General features: G+C 36.6%; 1 protein-coding gene across 4 annotated transcripts in view; it reads left to right on the forward strand.

Annotated features, from left to right (window-relative positions):
- Positions 1-1,667: 1,667 nt before the first annotated feature.
- The window catches only part of SNX16 (sorting nexin 16), a 41,847-nt gene continuing 23,188 nt past the window's right edge, over positions 1,668-20,326 (forward strand). The window contains exons 1-7 of one of the 4 annotated variants that reach the window (XM_080803200.1): positions 1,676-1,849; positions 2,764-2,953; positions 3,189-3,450; positions 3,583-3,827; positions 3,915-4,054; positions 12,510-12,596; positions 16,013-16,161. In XM_080803200.1, coding sequence (XP_080659326.1) covers positions 3,680-3,827; positions 3,915-4,054; positions 12,510-12,596; positions 16,013-16,161 — 524 coding nt within the window. In that variant the 5' untranslated portion in view covers positions 1,676-1,849; positions 2,764-2,953; positions 3,189-3,450; positions 3,583-3,679. Of the gene's footprint in view, positions 1,850-2,763; positions 2,954-3,188; positions 3,451-3,582; positions 4,055-12,509; positions 12,597-16,012; positions 16,162-20,326 lie in introns of all 4 variants that reach the window. The other 3 variants (XM_080803199.1, XM_080803198.1, XM_080803197.1) reach the window with 3 other exon arrangements.

Raw genomic sequence — 20,326 nt, forward strand, 5'->3', positions numbered from 1 at the left:
TCAAAGAAAGACAAATATCATATGACTTCACTTATATATGGAATTTAAAAAAACAAAAACAAAACAACAAGCTCATAGATACAGAGAAGAGATTTGTGGTTACCAGAGGTGGAGGTGAGCAAAATGCATAAACAGGTTGAAAGGTACAAACTTCTAGTTCGAAAATAAGTAAATCACAAGGATATAATGTAAAGGATGGCAATTATAGTTAATAATACTGTATTGATTAAATATCTGAAAATTGCAAGAAAATAAGTATCAATGTCCTCATGACATGAAAAAACTTCTGGAACTATGTATCATGACAGATGTTAACTAGATTTATTGTAGCAACCATTTTCTCAGTATATACAAATGTCAAATAACTATGTTGCACACTTAAAGCTAATGTAATATAATATGTAAATTATACCTCAACTTTAAAAAATCGAATCAATAGTCTGCAAGATAAAGAATACATATAGTATCTATATCTTGTGTGTTCCTTTCAATAATTTGTGTAGGAAGTTCTTCTTGGACAATTTCAACTTTCCTGAATCCTTCCTCCTCCTAACTGTGGTATTTGTACACTTTTGTCTTCTGAAAGTTTAATTTACCTTGGTTTTGGATTGATTTTGGATTTTGGATTTTCTCATTATAAGTATCTTTTGCTACCATCTGCAGCCCTGCCCACAGGTGAAGGAAATACTCCAAGGCAAATCTTTTTCCTTTCTTTTCTCTCTATATCCTTATTCACTTACAGAACTCATGGCTATAACTGCCACTTCAAGGTCAAGACTGCCAACTCTGAACAGAAAACTCATGTTTTAGTGTACTGTTTCCACAGAATTCCCTTTTTATGTCTCAATCACACAAGAAGGGCAATACCATCAATCAAAAGCATTATTATGCCACAAACCAGATTATTTTCCTATGCTCATTTTGAAATCACAGCTATCAATTTTTTCCCAGTCTTCGTAATGTTCCAAAGCCTAGAAATCATGGAATAATCTTTAAATCAAAATGCACAATTCTAATGATAAGCAACCCTGTGAACTGGTCTGAATTTTGGTACTTGACTATCAAAAAACAGCTTTCCCGATAACTTTACAGGTCTTCAGATGTCCAAGTCTAACAAGCCTCATGTATCATTTGAGATTAAAACTGCTCCCTGGACTGTAAAAACACAAAACCCCTCAATAATTTCAATTATCTTTCAATGATAGGGCGAATAAGCTTAAGTGCGGTGTTCCATCTTCCCACTCTTAGAATCGATTGTCATCCCTTAAAGCGCTACTAATTCTAGAAAACAATCTATAACCTATTAGAGCCAGCCCAAGCATGTGAGTGATGACTACAAGTCCCATGATGCAAAGCAGGAGCCTGGACCAATGCTGGCTGTAGTTCCTCCTCGGAACTGTAATCTTCAGATCACCTGTGCGACAAACTGAGAGTCCTAACCTCCATTTCTCAAAGTTAGTTTACAAAAATAAGCCCAGGGCAGAGAAGGTGGGATGCTTACCACAAAACTATGTCCAACCCAGCTGCCAACGAGCCCCGTCCGGGGAACTCCTGTCCCGACCTCTGGGGTGGGGGGTGGGGGATTACGAAGGAGGCGGGAATAGCGCCTTAGCGTGACGTCACTTCCTGGAGAGGCGGCCGGGTTTGGCCCCACCCTCCACCTCGCTAGGATCCTGGGCCGGGCGGCCAGGGTAGAGCCCGGCAGAGGCTGGGAGCAGCTGCTTTGGGGGCGGAAAGTCACGTGAGGCTTCTTGGTCCTGTGGGTGGAGACGAAAAGCTGCGGTTAAGGAGGGTCGGATGTAACCGTCTCAGGGAAGTTCGCTCAAACGGGATCGCGGAGTGGGCTGAGGTAGGGAGAACGCAGCGGGCGCTGTCCTGGGCGCTCATGCGAGTGACACCTGCGACCCCGTGGCTGGCGGGCGGCGGGCGGACTCCACCGGAGGGTGGAGGGGCGCCGCGGGAGCCTCCGGGCCATCCTTAGGCCACCGCAGACTCCGCCGTTCGTGTGGGAGGCGCTGGCCTCTCACCGGGCGGCGGAGGTGGCACCGTCTTGGGGCCCCGGGGAGCCCCGGGAGCAGTGGGTTTCTCGGTCCAGTGAGCCGAAGACCCGTGGCCTGCTCTGGTACGGACCAGGCACTCCTAGGGTCGAGCTGCGCCTGGGTTTCTCCACTTTTCTCTCGCTACCCACTTCTCTCTCCTACCGTGTGGCTCAGGCTCGGGCCACCACACCTGACCGAGGTTTTCCAGTGTAACACTATGTTAGCCCTTGGAGCATCTCTATGCTGAGGCAAAAGTGAAGACGCTGTGAATGATCCCAATACATTTATTTTCTTGAAGTTTGGGTAGCGCTCACCACTTTGCGCGTCAGTGATTGTATTGATGGTCGTCCTCTCTCCCCAGCCTCAGGGCCTCAGGTAGTTGGGTGGCAAGGGGCAGGAGTATCCCACAGGCCTTGGAAAGGATAAGATTTCAGACTTTTATTTACTACTTTTGGGGGGAGGCCATCAAGCAGAACTGAGGAGTGGTGAATCAGCAGTTCAAGTTTCGTGAATCTTTGATGATGAGGAAGGTTGCCCAGAGCCACGTGCTGGATTAAAAACCTTACGTAAGCATCTTTCCAAGTCCTGTGGCTCTCTTTCTACCTTTCTCACCAGCGGAGTTGCCTAGATGTGGTTAAGATAGGCAGACCCCTTGTTATGTGTCATTTCACAGGTCTATAGTTATTACAGCTTCTCAGTTCATTATTTATTATTTAACCCTTAGTAGGAAACCCGTTCATTGTATAACTGTGAGATTCTGAGTCAAGATAAACCAGTCCTTTTGACAACAGTGATTACTGCGTATGAGTTATAAGGATTTGTTAAGTTCCTTCAGTTTCTGGCATAGCAGGATTACTGATGATCTGGAAACTGTGAAGAACATTTTAACTTTCAATCATCTCATCTTGTTGAATGTAAGTTTGGGTCTTATTTGACTAATTTAATTTGACCCCTTTTTTTTTCCAAGTACATTTGGTCCTAGGTTTAATAAATGGTTACCTTAAGAATAGTTGATATTTACCTTGTAGCATCTAATCTTATTGTTCAGTTATTACTCTGAGTAATTCTTTAGAGTTTCACTGATTAAATCAAAAGGAAATGTGAATAATTCTCCTTTTCTTTTCTTCCTCTTTCCCTCCTCTTGTACAGTATGTGGAACTGTCAGGACCAGAGTAGACAATAAAGCTTCAGAAAGGTCTTTACCACTCTTCCGTTCCCAGTTCTTCTGTGTAGGTGAAATCGGTTTCAAATGAACATTACAGAAATCTATCACAAGGAAAGAAAGTGGAGATTAAAAAGGATGACATGTAATATGAAGGTCAAGAAAGAGTGTGGAATAGTTCTGCTCTCTTTATCTTGCAAATGGAAATCCTTAGAGATGGTATCTTGGGATTAAATGCAGTGATTTGAGGTGTGTTTTCATTCCAAATGAAGTAATGGAGTGTCACAAAATCAAAAGAAATGGATGTGAACATTCACAGTTTTTTTTGGATAATGCTCCAAATTACAGACTAACCTTTCAATATGTTCTTCTCATTTTTAGATAGTGAATTCCTAAGAAGAAAATAATGGATTTCATATTAGTTCTCTAAGTGTTTGGACTCAGCATTGTGCAGGTTTATTGCAAAGTCTAAAAGAAGATGGCAACTCCTTATGTCCCAGTTCCTATGCCCATAGGGAACTCTGCTTCCAGTTTTACAGCCAACAGAAACCAAAGAAGTTCTTCTTTTGGGAGTATCTCAACAAGCTCAAACTCTTCCAAAGGCCAGTTAGAGGACTCAAATATGGGTAATTTTAAACAGACAAGTGTACCCGATCAAATGGATAGTACTTCATCTGTCTGTAGCAGTCCCCTCATTAGGACTAAATTTACAGGTGCAGATTCTTCCATTGAGTATTCTGCTAGACCAAGAGAAAGTGAAGAACAAAATCCTGAAACAGTATATTTGGAAGATAGACCTTCTACACCTACTATACTGGGTTATGAAGTGATGGAAGAAAGAGCTAAATTTACTGTGAGTATTGACTTCTGCTCTATATCAGTAGAAAGTGAAAAATTGACTAACCTATGTTCTATACCTGGGTTAAATTGTTACCTGTACTTATAATTTCTTGAACATAAAATTCAAGTAAGTTTTACACCTCTAAATTCTGTCATGCTGTAGTAAACTTCATTTTACTTGAAACCAGCACACAAATCAAGAAACAAAACATTACCAGGATCCAAAAAGCAACCCCCAACCAGGTTCTCTGTCAGTCAATACCCACCCTCATGATAGCCTACATTAATTTTGCCTATTTTTCTACTTTATGCAAATGGAAATACAGAATATGTACTCTTTTGGGTGTGTTCTCTTCAGCATTGTGTTTGTAAGATCCATCCTTAATCTTGCATGTAAAAGCTCATTTTTATTACTGATAGTATTCCTTTATGTGAATATACTACAGTTTATTTTTATCCATTGTACTGTTGAAGAGCATATGGTTAATTTCTAGTTTGGGGCTGTTACAAATGGTACTACTGTGAACCTTTTGGTACTTACTGCTCATTAAACACATTAAAACGTTTCTGTTTTACATCTGCGTAGGAGTAAAATTGCTAGATCATATGCCTAGCTTTAAAAGATATTGATGAACAGTGTACCAGAGTAGTTGTACTAGTTTATACTACTTTAAGCAGTGTAGGAGAGTTCCAGTTACTCCACACCTTCTCAACATGTGGTATTTTTTTCATCTTTTTCACTATTATTTTATGCTATCCCAGTGGGAAGAGTAATATCACATTGTGGTCTTCATTTGCATTCTTAATGACTAATTAAATTGAAGACTTTTTTGGCCAATGGATATTCTCTTTTGTGAAGGGTCTGTTCAAGACCTTTATTCATTTTTCTTTGGAAAAATTTTTTCCACTTTGATTTATAGTTTTCTGTGCATTTTGAACAAGTTCTTTGTTAGAGCATACATTGTGACTGTTCTGTCTATGATAATAGAGGCAAATGTGCAGGTTTTTGCAAAGGCTAAAAGAAGATGGCTACTCCTTGTGTCCAGTTTCTATGCCCATAGGGAACTCTGCTTCCAGTTTTGTCACTATGTGTGATCATCTCTGTGGCTTGCCTTTTCACTTTCTTAGTGATGCATTAGACAGACAAAAATTCGTAGTTTTACTATAGTCCAATTTATTTTTTTCTCTTATGGTTAGCACTTTTTAAAGTCTGCCTACTCCCAGCTTGCAGAGATGTTGTCCTATGTTTTCTTCTAAAAGCTTTATTGTTGGACCTCTCACATTTAGATCTGTAAACTATCTGGAATTTATTTCTGTCCATGGTGTGAAACAATGGTCAAGATACTTTTTTTCCCTCCCTATGGGATCAAGTAATCAGGTTTTTATTGAAAAAACCACTCTCTCTGCATTTGCACTGTTGCCAGTGTCATAGATCAGGCAACCATTTAAACATATGGGTTTGCTCCTATGTTCCATTTTTCCCTCATTTACCAATTCCACATTGTCTTTAATTATACATGCGTTATGAGAGACCTTGATACTTGCTAGCTTAAGTAGTCTAGCTTTGTCGTTCTTCAGAATTGTCTTGGCTATCCTTTACCCTGTTCTGGGATTGTATTGAATCTATAGACTATAAAGAGATCTGACATCTTTACAATACTGAGTCTCTGAATCTAAACCTAATCCACTTACTGAAATCTTTAACTTCCTTTTATCGTTTTCAGAGCAGAAATCTTAGGGGTTTTAGTTAGAGGTTTTTGTTTGTTTGTTTGTTTGTTTGTTTGAAGTAATCTCTATACCCAAGTGGGGCTTGAACTCATGACCCTGAGATCAAGAGAAGCATGCGCTACTAACTGAGCCAGTCAGGCACCCCCTAGTTAGATTTATTTCCATGTATGTGGTTTGATGTTCTTGATACCTTGTTCTGATTTCTGTTTACCCATTGCTAGTTTATATATTTTGGTCTTGTGTATCAGTGTGAGTTTATGTATCCGGAGACCTGCTCAATACACTTATAATTGGAATAGTTCTTCCTCTTAGATTTTCTTGATGTAAAGTTTTTATGTTGACTTCAACATTTCATGCTGTAAACCTACAACAGTATAGAACGACCTCTGAGAAAAAAATTGTTGAGATAATTTTTGTTGTTAGGGGAAATGTTTAATTTTTATAAAAAGTTTTTTATCTGAGTATATTTGACAACAATGTTACATTTGTTTTAGGCATTCAACATAGTGATTCTACTTCTCTATACATTATGCAATGCTCACTCACCATAAGTGTAGCTACCCTTTGTCACCACAAAACGCTATTGCAGTGTCATTGACTATTTTCCCTACGCTGTACCTTTTTCCCTTTGACTTACTCATCCATAACTGAAGACCTGTATCTCCCACTCCCCTTCACCCATTTTGTACTTTCCCACCCTCCTTCCTCTGATAGCCACCAGTTTGTTCCCTGTATTTACAGATCTGATTCTGCTTTTTGTTTATTCATTTTGTTTTTTAAATTCCACATGTGAGTAAAATCATATGCTATTTGTCTTTTTCAGTCTGACTTATTTCACTTGGCATAGTACCCTCTATGTTCATCATTGTCATTGCGAATGGCATGATCTCATCCTTTTTTGTCATTGCATGGTTCTCCATATTGTGTGTGTGTGTGTGTACCTACCACATCTTTATCCGTTCATCTATCACTGGACACTTAGGTTGCTTCCATATCTTAGCTATTACAAATAATGCTGCAGGAAACCTAGAGGTGCAAATATCTTTTTGAATTAGTGTTTTCATTTTCCTTGGGTAAATACCCAGTAGTAGAATGACTGGATCATATGATAATTCTATTTTTAATTTTTTGAGGAAACGTCATACTGTTTACATCAGTGGATGCATCAGTTTATGTTCCCACCAATAGTGTATAGGAGTTCCTTTTTCTCCACATCTTTGGTAATACTTGTTATTTCTTCTTTTTTATTTTAGCAACCCTGATAGATATAATGTGATATCTCATTCTGGTTATGCTCTGTATCTCCCTGATAGTTAGTGATGTTGAACATCTTTTCTTGTGTCTGTTGGCCATCTGTATGTCTTCTTTGGAAAAATCTTTATTCAGGTACTCTGCTCATTTTTAATTGCATTTATTTGTGGGTTTTCTTTGTGTGGAATTGTATAAGCTTTTTACATATTTTGGATATTAACCCCTTATCAAATATATCATTTGCAAATATCTTCTCCCATTCAGTAGGTTGCTTTTAGTGTTTTTTTTTTAATGGTTTCCTTTGCTTTGCAAAAGCTTCTTATTTTTATGTAGTCCCAATAGCTTATTTTAGCTTTTATTTCCCTTGCCTTGGGAGACTTATCTAGAAGAATGTTGCTAAGGCTGATGTGAAAAAAAATTACTGCATGTGTTCTCTTTTTTTATGGTTTCAGGTCTCACATTTAGGTCTTTAATCCCTTTTGAGTTTATTTTTGTGTAAGGTATTAGAAAGTGATACAGTTTCATTCTTTTACATGTTGCTGTCCAGTTTTCCCAGCACCGTTTATTGAAGAGACTTTTTCCCATTGTATATTCTTGCCTCCTTTGTTACAGACTAATTGACTGTATAAGCGTGGGTTTATTTCTGGGCTTTCTGTTCTGTTCCATTGATTTATGTGTGTATTTTTGTGCCAGTACCTTTTGTTTTGATTGGTACAGCTTTGTGGTATACCTTGAAATCTGGGATTGTGATACCTCCAGGTTTTTTCTTTCTCAAGATGCTGTGGCCATGCAGGATCTTTCGTGATTCCAAACAAATTTTACGATTATTTGGTCTACTTCTGTGGAAAATGCTATTGGTATTTTGATAGGAATTGCACTGAATCTGTAGATTGCTTTAGGTTGTATGGACATTTTAACACCATTAATTCTTCCAATCCGTGAGCATGGAATATCTGTCCATTTATTGGCATTTTTTTCAATTTCTTTCATCAGTGTTTTATAGTTTTCAGAGTACAAGTCTCTCACTTCCTTCTTAAGTTTATTCCAAGGTATTTTATTCTGTTTGGCACAATTATAAACAGAAATATTTTCTTAATTTCTCTCTCTGCTCTTTTGCTATTAGTTTATAGAAACACAACCAAAAAAATTCAGTTTCCTATGTATTAATTTTGTATCCTGCAACTTTATGGGATTTGTTTATTACTTCTGGTGGAAGTTTATTACTATGGTAGAATCTTTAAGGTTTTCTGCATACCATATCATGACATCTGCAAATAGTGACAGTTTAACGTCTTCCTTACCATTGTTTCTTTTTTTTGTTTTTTAAAGATTTTATTTATTTATTTGACAGACAGAGATCACAAGTAGGAAGAGAGGCAGGAGAGAGAGAGGGGGAAACAGGCTCCCTGCTGAGCAGAGAGCCCTATTCGGGGCTCAGTCCCAGGACCCTGAGATCATGACCCAAGCCAAAGGCAGAGGCTTAACCCACTGAGCCACCCAGGCACCCTCCATTGTTTCTTTTTCTTGTATGATTGCTGTGGCTAGTACTTCTAGTACTTTGTTGAATGAAGGTGACAGGAGTAGGCATTTTTGTCTTGTTCCTGATAAAGGAGAAGCTCTCAGTTTTTCACCATTGAGTATGATGTTATCTGTGGGTTTTTCAGATGTGACCTTTATTATGTTGAGGTATATTTATTCTAAACCTGTTTTGTTGAGAATTTTTATCATGAATAGATGTTGAATTTTGTGGGATGCTTTTTTGCCTCTACTGAAGTGATCATATGATTTTTATCCTTCATGTTGTCGATGTGATATATCATGATTTGCAATTACTGAACCATTCTTGAATCCCCAAAATAAATCTCACTTGGTTATGGTGAGTGATCCTCATAATGTGTTGTTGAATGCAATTTGTTAATATTTTGTTGATGATTTTTATGTCTGTGTACATCAGTATTGAGATAATTTATGAAGAGAGACAATCTTTAGAGTTAAATTATCATAAGACTGATGATGTGATAGGAAATTTACACGGACCTGACTTTTTTTGGAAATGATGATAAACCAGTGGCCCATTTTCTTACATTGACCTACCTTATGCTGGACGAGCATTCATTGAAATGATGTGTGTGAAAATACAAGTTCATAGGCAAATTTAAGGCAGCAATACATGAAGTCTTTAAAAACACTTTGGAGGAAGACATAAATAATGGGTATAAAGTTATTTTAATTCATTTAATTCATGTTAGGGGTACCTACTGTGTGTAATGCACTCTTTCAGTGATAGTAGTACAGCAATTCAAATGAATGAATGATAGGTAAGTAAGCATTTTAAAATGTGGTATGTCATATGGTGCTAAGTGGTATAAAGAGAAATAAAAGAGTGAAGGGAGATAGTTTCCCCACAACCGGAGTTGAAATTTAAATCACATTGTCATTTATGGCCTCACTAAGAGGCAGTGAGCCATGAGAATATCTGGGGAACAAACGTTCCTGACAGATGAGACAGCTGCAGAGGCCCTTGTGGCTGACAGCAAAAGAAGCCATGGGGAGAGATGCAGGAACTGAAATAACAGGTAAAGACAAAGGAGAGACAGATCAAGTAGAGCATGTAGGCCATTGTAAGGCCATTAGATTTTACTCTGCCCAAGATGGGAATCTTTGAAAAGGTTTTAAAGGAAGTGTAACATGATCTGACTTAATGTTTAAAGGTTCCTCTGGTTGCTGAGTTAAGACTAGATTTTGTGGAGGAAAGAATGGAAACAGGAGGTATCAAGTTCTTGCAGTAATCCACGGAAGACATGATGGTGGTATAGACAGGGAGGTGGAAGAAGTCCCAAGCAGTGATCAGATTCTGGGTATGTTTTGAAGGTAGAAACTTGAGATGTGGAATAAAGAGAAATCAAAGATCATCCCGAAGCATTTGGGTCAACACTAGGGTTGCTGTTTAATTAGATGGCAGGTTTTAAGGGCAAGATCAGGATTTGTTTTTGGACATGCTAAACTTGAGATATCTAGTAGACATGAAAATGGAGCTGTTAGGTGTGTGTGTGTATATGTGGATGTATGTCCACAGGCATATGTATTATGTATACGTATATAAATAAAGTTGAGTTTAGGGGAGAGGTCTGAGCTGGATATACGAGCTTGGCAGTCTTAGGTTTGTAAGATAACTTTTCCTAGATATATTTCTTTGAATTGAGCTCTTAACTGAAGAAAATATTAGGAATGACTGGTAAGTTCTTGTCAGTAGTGTGTCAAGCCTTTGAAAAGTGTTTAAGAACAAAAGTGACTAGGAGAGGTGATAAGTCAGATTGGAAAGGAGCCATGAGGTAGGCTGCTTCAATTGGTAATGCTTTGTTTCTTGTGCTTGGTACTAGTTACATGAGTGTGTTTGTTTTGTGACAGTTCATCAAGTTGTATACTTATGATTTTTGTGCTTCTCTGTATGTATTCTGTAATTAGGTATATGCTCCCGCATAATTTATCTAAAATCCTAAAATAAGGACTATATAAAAAGCACAAAGTAGTATATACTAAGTTTCTAGTAAAGAGTAACTGCTGCTAGAACATAGAAGAGGGAATGATCAGGGGCGCCTGGGTGCCTCAGTAGGTTAAAGCCTCTGCTTTCGTTTCAGGTCATGGTCCTGGGATCGAGCCCCACATCGGGCTCTCTGCTTAGCGGGGAGCCTGCTTCCCCCTCTCTCTGTCTGCCTCTCTGCCTACTTGTGATCTCTCTCTCTGTCAAATAAATAAACAAAATTTAAAAAAAAAAAAAAAAAAGAAGAGGGAATGATCAGTAGTGTCCATAAACTTTCCACGAAGGCCCTACTTACACAAATAGAAACATAGGAGAGCTTTCTAGAGAAGATGAAACACAAAAACCTGTACTTTGTCTTTCCTAGAGAAATAGGAGTTCTCAGGGGCCACTGTGGAGAAAAACTTGAAGATTCATTTTTTAAAACAGGAGAATAAAGTCAATATGGATTATGTAGATAAACCTTATTATCATATGAAGTTGACTTTTATTATGCATCAGTTATTCATACTCAGAAAAGTTTTGAACTCAGGTTATCCCTTTTGTTTCAATTAGTAACTCCTAAAAAGAAATGTTTCGCGAGTATCACCTTTACAATTATCTTAAATAAGGACTTTCTGCAGACTTTAGTGGGTATCCAAATAATCTTCCTCATTCTTTTTATGTTAAAAAGATGAATTATTTATTTTTACTTCAAAACTAAAGGAGTCATCCTTAATTCTTGCTGATTCTCCCCTTTAAAAGCTGGAAGAGAGATCTGTAAGGGAGAAAAATAAAATAAGGATATCTAGTCCCTAAACAATGAGTTTTCTCTAGAGCATCCAGTAAGACTAGGTGAGCCACAAATGTGAGTCAGATTTGTAATTTAAAATTTCCTAGTAGCCATGTTATAAAAAGTGAAAAGAAGCAGATGAAATTATACTTAATAATATATTTTATTTAATCCAAAACCATTTTAGTGAAGTATTTTTACATCTTTTTTTTTTGTTCAAGGTCTTTGAAATCCAGTGTGTACTTACACTCACAGCACCTGTCAGTTAGGACTTGTCACATTTCAAGTGTACAGTAGCCCCTTGTGGCTAGAGGGCAGCGCCAGAGCTGCAATTGAAAGTTACTGCACAGCTGACTTCAAAAAAAAAAAAAAAAAAACTTAACTCATTTTTAAGTTTCACTTGTTCAGCAAATGGTTATTGACTATTTCCTATGTGTCTTGTATTTAGTTTAGCCCAAAACACTGTACCAAAACTACCAGGAGATGGTTCACTGAGAGTCTGTCAGAAATAGTAGTTCCCCATAATAAACTCTAAAATTATATTTAAGAAAAATAGAATCTAGTTTTCTTATTGTATGCTTTTTAAAATATTGACTTGCTTCAACCAAGGTTTTTTATTTAAAGCCTAGATAATTGTGCATAAGTATAGAAGTGTAAACTTTTATCGAATATGGATAGTTTTTAGCTGTATTATAGCCTTGAAGAATAAAACAACATTAAATTTATTCAAAAACTTTGTGTGATAGTATTGAGTTTCGAAATTAAATTGATTGTATAGGACAAGAGCTTTTTAAGTGTGATTCTTTCATCAATTTTAAATATTTAACATAAATATTTTAAATATTTAATATTTAAATATTTAACATAAAATATATTTGGAACTGATGAGTTCATTTATTATTAGTATGTGCCAAAAAAGCATTTTGTCGCAAATTTGTCATAGTAATGTTTCTTAAGAAACAAATCTTGCTTTTGGTATCTACATTGATTATTTGTACATTTGATATTCCAGATGGTTTCTGATATTTTTTACATATTAATTGTTATGACCTGTGTTGTCAAGTAAAAGTTTTTGAAAATATTTGAAAAAATTTGAAATTTGAAAAAGCTTTGAAAATATTTTAAATATCTTTATAGACATTTTTTTTCACCTCTCTCTCTCCCCCTCTTTCTGCATAGGTATATAAAATACTAGTTAAGAAGACCCCAGAAGAAAGTTGGGTAGTTTTCAGAAGGTATACTGACTTCTCTAGACTTAATGATAAAGTAAGTACTTTAATAAATCTAAAATGGACTTTCTAGTTTCAAATTATTATCTGTTCAATTTATTATCTGCTCCTGACAGTTCCACTGTTAAATATTTGTGGGTTTTCCTCCTTGTTGTTTGAGTGAAGTCAAATTTTGCCACTCCTAAGAAAATTAACTATTTTATTTCATTTTAATAGCCTAAATACCCATCTCTATACATAACTTCCCTTTTTTAGAAAAAAAAATTTTTTAGTATAAAAATGTGAAAATCTTAAAACTGCTAACAGAAATATAAATGATTATATAGTCTTGTGAGTTTTAAAAAGATGTATATAAGAGCCCCTAAATCATATGACTATAAGAAAATGAACAACAAAAAATATTTCTAACATATTGTATTAGTTTCTATTGCTGTTTAACAAATTACCACGAACTTTGTGACTTAAAACATACCTGTTTATTTAGTGATTTAGGTGGTCTCAGCTGGGTTTACCACTGAGGGTTAGATAAGATCAAAGTCAAGCTGTTGGCTAGATCGGGCTCTTCTCAGAAAGCTCTGAGAAGGTATCAGGTTTGGGCTCATTTAAGTTGTTGGCAGAGTTCAGTTTCTTGTAAGACCAAGGTCCCATTTCCTTGCTGGTTATCAGCCAGAGGTTGTTCTTAGTTCATAGAGTACTGTCCAGTCTTTGCACATGGCCCCTCCATCTTTAAAGTCAGCAGTTGCAGGTCCTTTTTTGTGCTTTGAATCTCTGACTTTCTCATCTGCCACCAGCTAGGGAGAAAGCTAGACTTTTAAAGGGTTCATGATAAGATTAGACTCACCAAGATAATCTCCCCATCTTAAAGCCAAATCAAAAGTAACCCTAATTACATCCGCATAATCTCTTTTATGGGACAGAACAAAATCACAGAAGCAATACCAGGGACAAAGATCATGGGGCCATCTAGAATTCTGCTTACTGCACATATGAAACAAAGAATAATAATAAAAATCCTCAATATATTAAAATAAATAAATTTTATTATACAGAAATTTTGTTTCAGTTTTTTAAAAATCAATATATTGAGACTCCTGGGTGGCTCAGTGGGTTAAGCCTCTGCCTTCGGCTCAGGTCATGATCTCAGGGTCCTGGGATCGAGTCCTGCATCGGGCTCTCTGCTCAGCAGGGAGCCTGCTTCCCCCCTTCTCTCTCTCTGCCTACCTCTCTGCCTACTTGTGATCTCTCTCTGTCAAATGAATAAATAAAAATCTTTAAAAAAAATTTTTTTAAGTCAATATATTAAAAACTCTTAAATTACAAAGTAAACCCAAAAGTAGAAAATACTACAAATGATGTGAACAAGGGAAACCACAGAAGAAATATAAATGACCAGTAAATTTGGAAAACATTTGGTATCACAAGGACTCAAAGGAAAATTAAGAAACTATTTTTCACCCATCAAGTTAACAGACATTTAAGTGGTATTTTCCATTGTTGGAATCTTCCTAGGGTACACAGCTTCCTAAAGTTGTGCATAATTTTGACATAATAATCACATTTCTGGGATTTATCCGAAATAAGAAATCATGGATATAGACAATATTTCGCTCTAAGGACACTTTTCACTGTGTTTTATTCATTGTTATTTTCTTTGTATTTTAATTTGTTTTTAATAGTTAAAAATGAGAACCAACCTAAACTGGGGAATTGATAGGGAACTGACTCAGTAAATTGCAGTAAGAATATAATAAAGAGCTGAGGTGGTCACAGAGCTAGAGGGAAGTCAACTGAGGCAGATGAGTGGGGCAGTATTTTAGAAACCAGGAGCATTTCTCCAAAAGAAACAAGTAGTTTATGATGTTTCTCAGAGGCTAAGTAACCTTGGATTCTGTCCTTGAATCAGAAATCACTCCCTAATTTTGACAGGTGTTTAGTGGAGGAAACTTGACTGATCCTGTTTTCTCCCATCTGCCATCTTCACCCTCAAAACTTCTAAAGTTAGTATATTCTTAGCATTTTTGGTGGTAAGAAACCCCATCTATGTGATTTTGCAATTGCCTGGCTGCCAAAAAATTTATGCCATTTTGAAAAACCTCAATTTGAATGAAAGGTAAAATATAAAATGCTAAACTGTTTTATCGTTTATTTAGGTATTATCAATATGACTTTTTGTAGTATGCCAAAATACTTAAAGTATTATTTGTAATGTATTTCCATCATTAAATATGAATTTATTTACTGTTCCTGAGTTCTTACTATTATACTGATGAATTAAAAACCTGTAATTCTGTACTTCCATTGACTTTTTTTAATAATTAAATAAGATCAAAGTAATTTATGAAGTTACCAGATACTTAAGTGGAATTCTTGCTTATGAAATTGTTACAGTTTTTATTCATGAAGACTAATTTCTAACAGTTTCAATTTAGAGCTTTTTTTTTTTTAAGATTTTATTTATTTATCTGACAGAGATCACAGGTAGGCAGAGAGGCAGGCAGAGAGAGGAAGGGAAGCAGGCTCCCTGCTGAGCAGAGAGCCCTATGTGGGGCTCGATCCCAGGACCCTCGAGTCATGACCTGAGCTGAAGGCAGAGGCTTTAACCCACTGAGCCACCCAGGTGCCCCTAGAGCTATTTTAATCCTTTATGACTTGCTATTTTTCTTTTCAGGGCTTAGTTATTAATTAATGTTTACTTCTCTTTACCTCCGTAGACTCGTCTTAATATTACTATAATATTTCTTATCTTCGGCAAGTTGGGATTTAGATAACTCTTAAACTTTTAAAGAAAGTTGTTAGTAGTAATTTAAGTTAGCAAATATCGCCTACATATTCCAAGTTGGGCACTTTAAAATTAATAAATATCTATGTCAGTGTTCTAGGTACCAGAAAGAGCTCAACCTATCACCTGGTTTTAGTTGCAAGAATCAGAAAATGTGTATAAAAGTCAGACCACAGTCTGGGAGAAAATCTTTGTTGTATTCATATCTGACAGAGGACTTGTATCCAGAATATATAAAGAACTTTTGCAGCTTAATAATAAATAGATAAACCAATTTTTTTAAGTGGAGGTGTTAGAAGAGTTGAATAGATAATTCACCAAAGATATGCAGATACAAAAAAAGCCCATAAGAAAATAGTTAACATCACTCGTCGACAGAGAAATGCATATTAAAGCCACAGTGAAATACTACTACATACCCATTAGATTGGCTAACATTGAAAGGATGGACAATGTCAAGTATTGGCAAGGATATGGAGCAGCTATAACGCCTGTGTATACACAACTGATAGAAATCAACAAGTAAAACAATTGAGGTTATAAAAAGCTTAGCTGAATTTAATTATTTATTTTAAACTTATTTCATGAACAAGTTCATGTAGTTAACAGGACAGATTTTATAGAATTGATATGATTGAGTTGAACATTGTATTTTCTTTTTTCTTCTTTTTCAGTTAAAAGAGATGTTTCCAGGCTTTCGATTAGCACTTCCACCAAAACGCTGGTTCAAAGATAATTATAATGCTGACTTTTTAGAAGATAGACAACTAGGATTACAAGCATTTCTTCAGAATTTAGTGGCTCACAAAGACATTGCTAACTGGTATGTAACAAACTGAAACAACTTGTTTAAAGAATAAATATAGAACCATAGTTATTCAAGCACAGAAATATGGGGTAGGAATATAATTACTTGTCCTCTCTAATAAGGTACTACTTAGAATTTTCTTGCTTTTTACCCATAAGAATTTTATTTGGCATTTGATTTGTATTAACCTTTTTAAAAAATCAGCAAAGTTAAAAATTTTTCAATGTAAAAAAAAAATAGGGGCTCCTGGGTGGCTCAGTGGGTTAAACATCTGCCTTTGGCTCAGGTCATGATCTCCCAGTCCTGGGACCAAGACCCATGTTGGCTCCCTGCTCAGTAAGGAGTCTCCTTGTCCCTCTTCCCTGTGCCCCTCTCCCCATGCATGCTTATGCTCTCTCGCTCTCTCTCTCTCAAATAAATAAATGTATACACTCTTTGAAAATTTTTTTAAGTTAAAAATTGAGTGTACCATATGCTCAATGATGCAACTATAAACTTGATTTTAGTATTTAGGTTTTTTTTTTTTAAAGATTTTATTTATTTATTTGACAGATCACAAGTAGGCAGAGAGGCAAGCAGAGAGAGAGGAGGAAGCAGGCTTCCTGCTGGGCAGAGAGCCCGAGGTGGGGCTCCATCCCAGGATCCTGGGATCATGACCTGAGCCGAAGGCAGAGGCTTAACCCACTGAGCCACCCAGGCCCCCCAGTATTTAGTGTTTTAACAATCATTTAAACAAAGTGGCCCACATATTAGATTTTTTGTTAATATAACATTATATAATTTTGAAGGTAGTCTTCTTACATTTCTCCAAAATAATGCAAAAAGGTGAAGATTGTGAAGTTGGGTTAAGGTATATAGAGGGTGAAGTGTGAAAATAAAAACCATTAAAGAGGGAGATACAGGATCTGTATGGTTTTTTGCTTCTGAAAATATTTATAAGAAAATTGCTTTATGATTTATTATCAGTTGGGTGTCTGATTTTGGAATTTACATTATCAGATAAATTAGAAGTATTTTGATATAAGTAGAGAGCATTTACAAAGCAGCAATAGCATATTGTTTAACTACCTATAACTATCTTTTTCACAGAAGCAGTTTTTCACATAAGGATGAAAAACAAGGCAACCATCCTTTCTCACTTTTTATCCCTTTTTTTCTCAGTCTTTCTTTTATGTATATCACCTTGTGTTATACATAACACATGTGCCATACATATACATCTTGTTTTCTAATGTGTGCTTCCCAAGCTTGATGGCTACTGCTTGAGATCTATGCCAGTCCCCCTCATTTTCCTCTATGAAAGGAACTACAAGCTAAACCCCTTCTCTTAATTCCAGATTCATACATGCATTTGTCTCCTTGACATCTCCTTCAGATATCTTAAAGTGACATCAAACCCAGGTAAAAACTTACTCTCCAGACTTTTCCCAGTGTTCAGCAGCATCATTTACCCATAACCTGCGAGTCATCCTAGACACAACCCTGTCTATCCTTATCCCTTCCTTTACATTTTAAATTCCACTCAAATCTGTCTATTTTTCTCCATTCCTGCCATTACCACCCTAGTCTAAGCAGTTATCTCTTACCTGAATTACTACGGAAGGTTTCCCTCTAGTCCTCCTCATATACTCTTATTTCTGTAGTCCATTGGAGCCACAGTGATCTTTTTTAATGCAGTTGAAGTCATTTTTTCTGGTCCCTGCCTACCTGCCTGTCTCTCCAACTGTGTATTTTATTATTTCTCCCTGACCCCGTTCTCTGTACTTCTGCTGTATTGGTCTTTTAATTCTCCAGAATCACCTTGCTCCTTCGTCCCTTAGGACCTTCAAATATGTTGTTCCTTGGGAAGACAGTGTTTCATAATACTACCCCACCCAGCCCTGGCCTAGTTAATGCCTATATATCCTTCAGATTTCAGTTAAAGACTTCACTTCCTTGGGCTTTTCTTACCACCCCCTCACTTACCATCACCACCACCACCACCACCACCACCAAAGATCAGTTCTTTCTAGAATCTGTACCAGTCCTTCTCAGCTGGTTCTGAGAGACAAATCTTAGTGCCTTAAGTAAGATACCCATTATATGTATGAATTAACTTCTCACCTGTACTCTAGGATGGTACTAGCTATGTGCCAGTCTTAAGGGAATTCAGAAAATAGTCCCTCAAATCATTGTCCTTAGCATCTAATTCTCTCATGGAATCCCAGCTGAGAAAGGCTGGTTGGTACTTTAATCTCAGCATTTCAGTTTGTAACTATTTCTCTGATTATTTGATTGTGTTTCTCCTACCAGGTTGTAAGGTACATATGTAGTTGTAGGTCATGTGGCTGTTTGGCTCTCCATTCAGTGTGCAGCACTTAACACAGTGCTAACACAAAGTGTGTGCCCAATAAGAGTACCTCTTAAACAAATGGCTGGATATTTGCTATTGTATTATCTATAAGAAACAAGTTTGAAGCAAATATGACAAAATTTAGTGATTGTGTGTTCTAGGTGCGGGGGACATGGGTATTCCCTACTTTCCAAAATTGTTAGATCTCAAAAGAAATAAAAGGTTAGTGTTAATTCAGACATATAAAGCAGGAACAAAAGCCAGCAAACTCTAAAATCATAGAACCGTTTGAAGAAAATATATATTAAACCATACAAAAAGAAGACTTTTACAGCTAAAAAGTCAACATACATATCTTATCCCCTTCTCTTCTCTTTTATTCTATAAACCTTTATGTCTTAGTATTAAAAATATTATTTTTATTCTATAAATGACTATACTCTATTTTTATGTGGTGAAATATCAAATGATATAAACCGCATTAATAAACTGATTTTGTGATATCTTGATTTTTAAATAAAAAAAGTGTATCTTAGTTTTGTCTTATTTTTTAAAAAATTATGGGTAGTAGATCTCTTCTCTAAGGTAGACATAAGAGTGACATTTAAGATCCTGTTGTTACTAAGACCGTACACTTTTTTTTTTTTTTTTTTAAGATTTACGTATTTATTTGAGGCTGGGAGGGGCAGAGGGAGAGAATCTTCAAGCATACTCCCTGCTAAGTGTGGAGCAAGACATGAGGCTTGACCCTACCACCCAAGAGATCATGACCTGCGCCAAAACTAGGAACAGGATGCTCAACTGGCTGAGTCACCCAGGCACGCCCAAGACTGCATACTTTAGAACAGTGGTAATGGTCTTGCTCAACTTGTAAATAGGTGTTTCAGAGAAACAAAGATTTCTTGGCCAAATAAATTGGAAAAGATTTCATTTGACATTCCTAGAGTATTGAAAGTTCTAAGAAGTATTGCATTAAAGAATGTAGTGCTCCTCACACTATTTGCCTACTTGCTTTTGTCATGTTGCATCATCAAACATTTAGGGATTACTGTTAGATAAATTGAACTCAAAATGAAGTATTTATGCCTTGTTTATTCTGAGGTAACCACTATCCTTTTTGTGGGTTTTGGGTACCATTATTTATTTCACAGTTTAAAAAGCTTCTTAATAACCTTTTTTTAAAGCTTGAGTGCAGGGAGGGGAAGACAAGTTACTTATCTATATCTTAAGCACTTGCTCTTTATCAACCCATGAAGGATATGAAAGAAGCTGAGGATGTACTCATTGGTCTTAAAATTCATTTGAAGAAATTAGGCTTCCATATGAACAAAATAAGGGAGTTTGTGAATGGCCACTTGGTATGACACAGGTTACTAAAGTAGAAGGAACTCAGAGAAGGGGAAGATTGGTCCTTTTTCAATGATGAAGCAATACTGTAGGAAGTAGAATTTGAGAACATTGAAGGCTAAATTAAAATTATGGGTAGGAAGATGATTATGAACCATAAACAAATAATTAGGAGATATCTAGGAAGTCTAGGATTGCCAAGCAGCCATTTATGAATTTCTTCTAAGGGAGAAAAGGAGGAAAGAGAAAATCTCAACACATCTGTTTGAAAAAATAAAACAACATTTAAGAATCAGTACTTAGGAGCTCCTGGGTGGTTCAGTTAGTTCTAGCTCAGGTCATGATCTCAGGGTCGTGAGATCAAGCCCCCTGCCCCTCTGGGCTCCATGCTCAGCACAGAGTCTACTTGAGACTCTCTCTCACCCTCTCCCCCTGACTCTCACCTCCGTGTGCACACTCACTCTCTCTCTCAAATAAATAAATCTTAAGAAAAAGAATCAC

Source organism: Martes martes (genome assembly GCF_963455335.1).
Source record: "Martes martes genome assembly, chromosome: 4".
In the NCBI taxonomy this organism is placed as follows: domain Eukaryota; kingdom Metazoa; phylum Chordata; class Mammalia; order Carnivora; family Mustelidae; genus Martes; species Martes martes.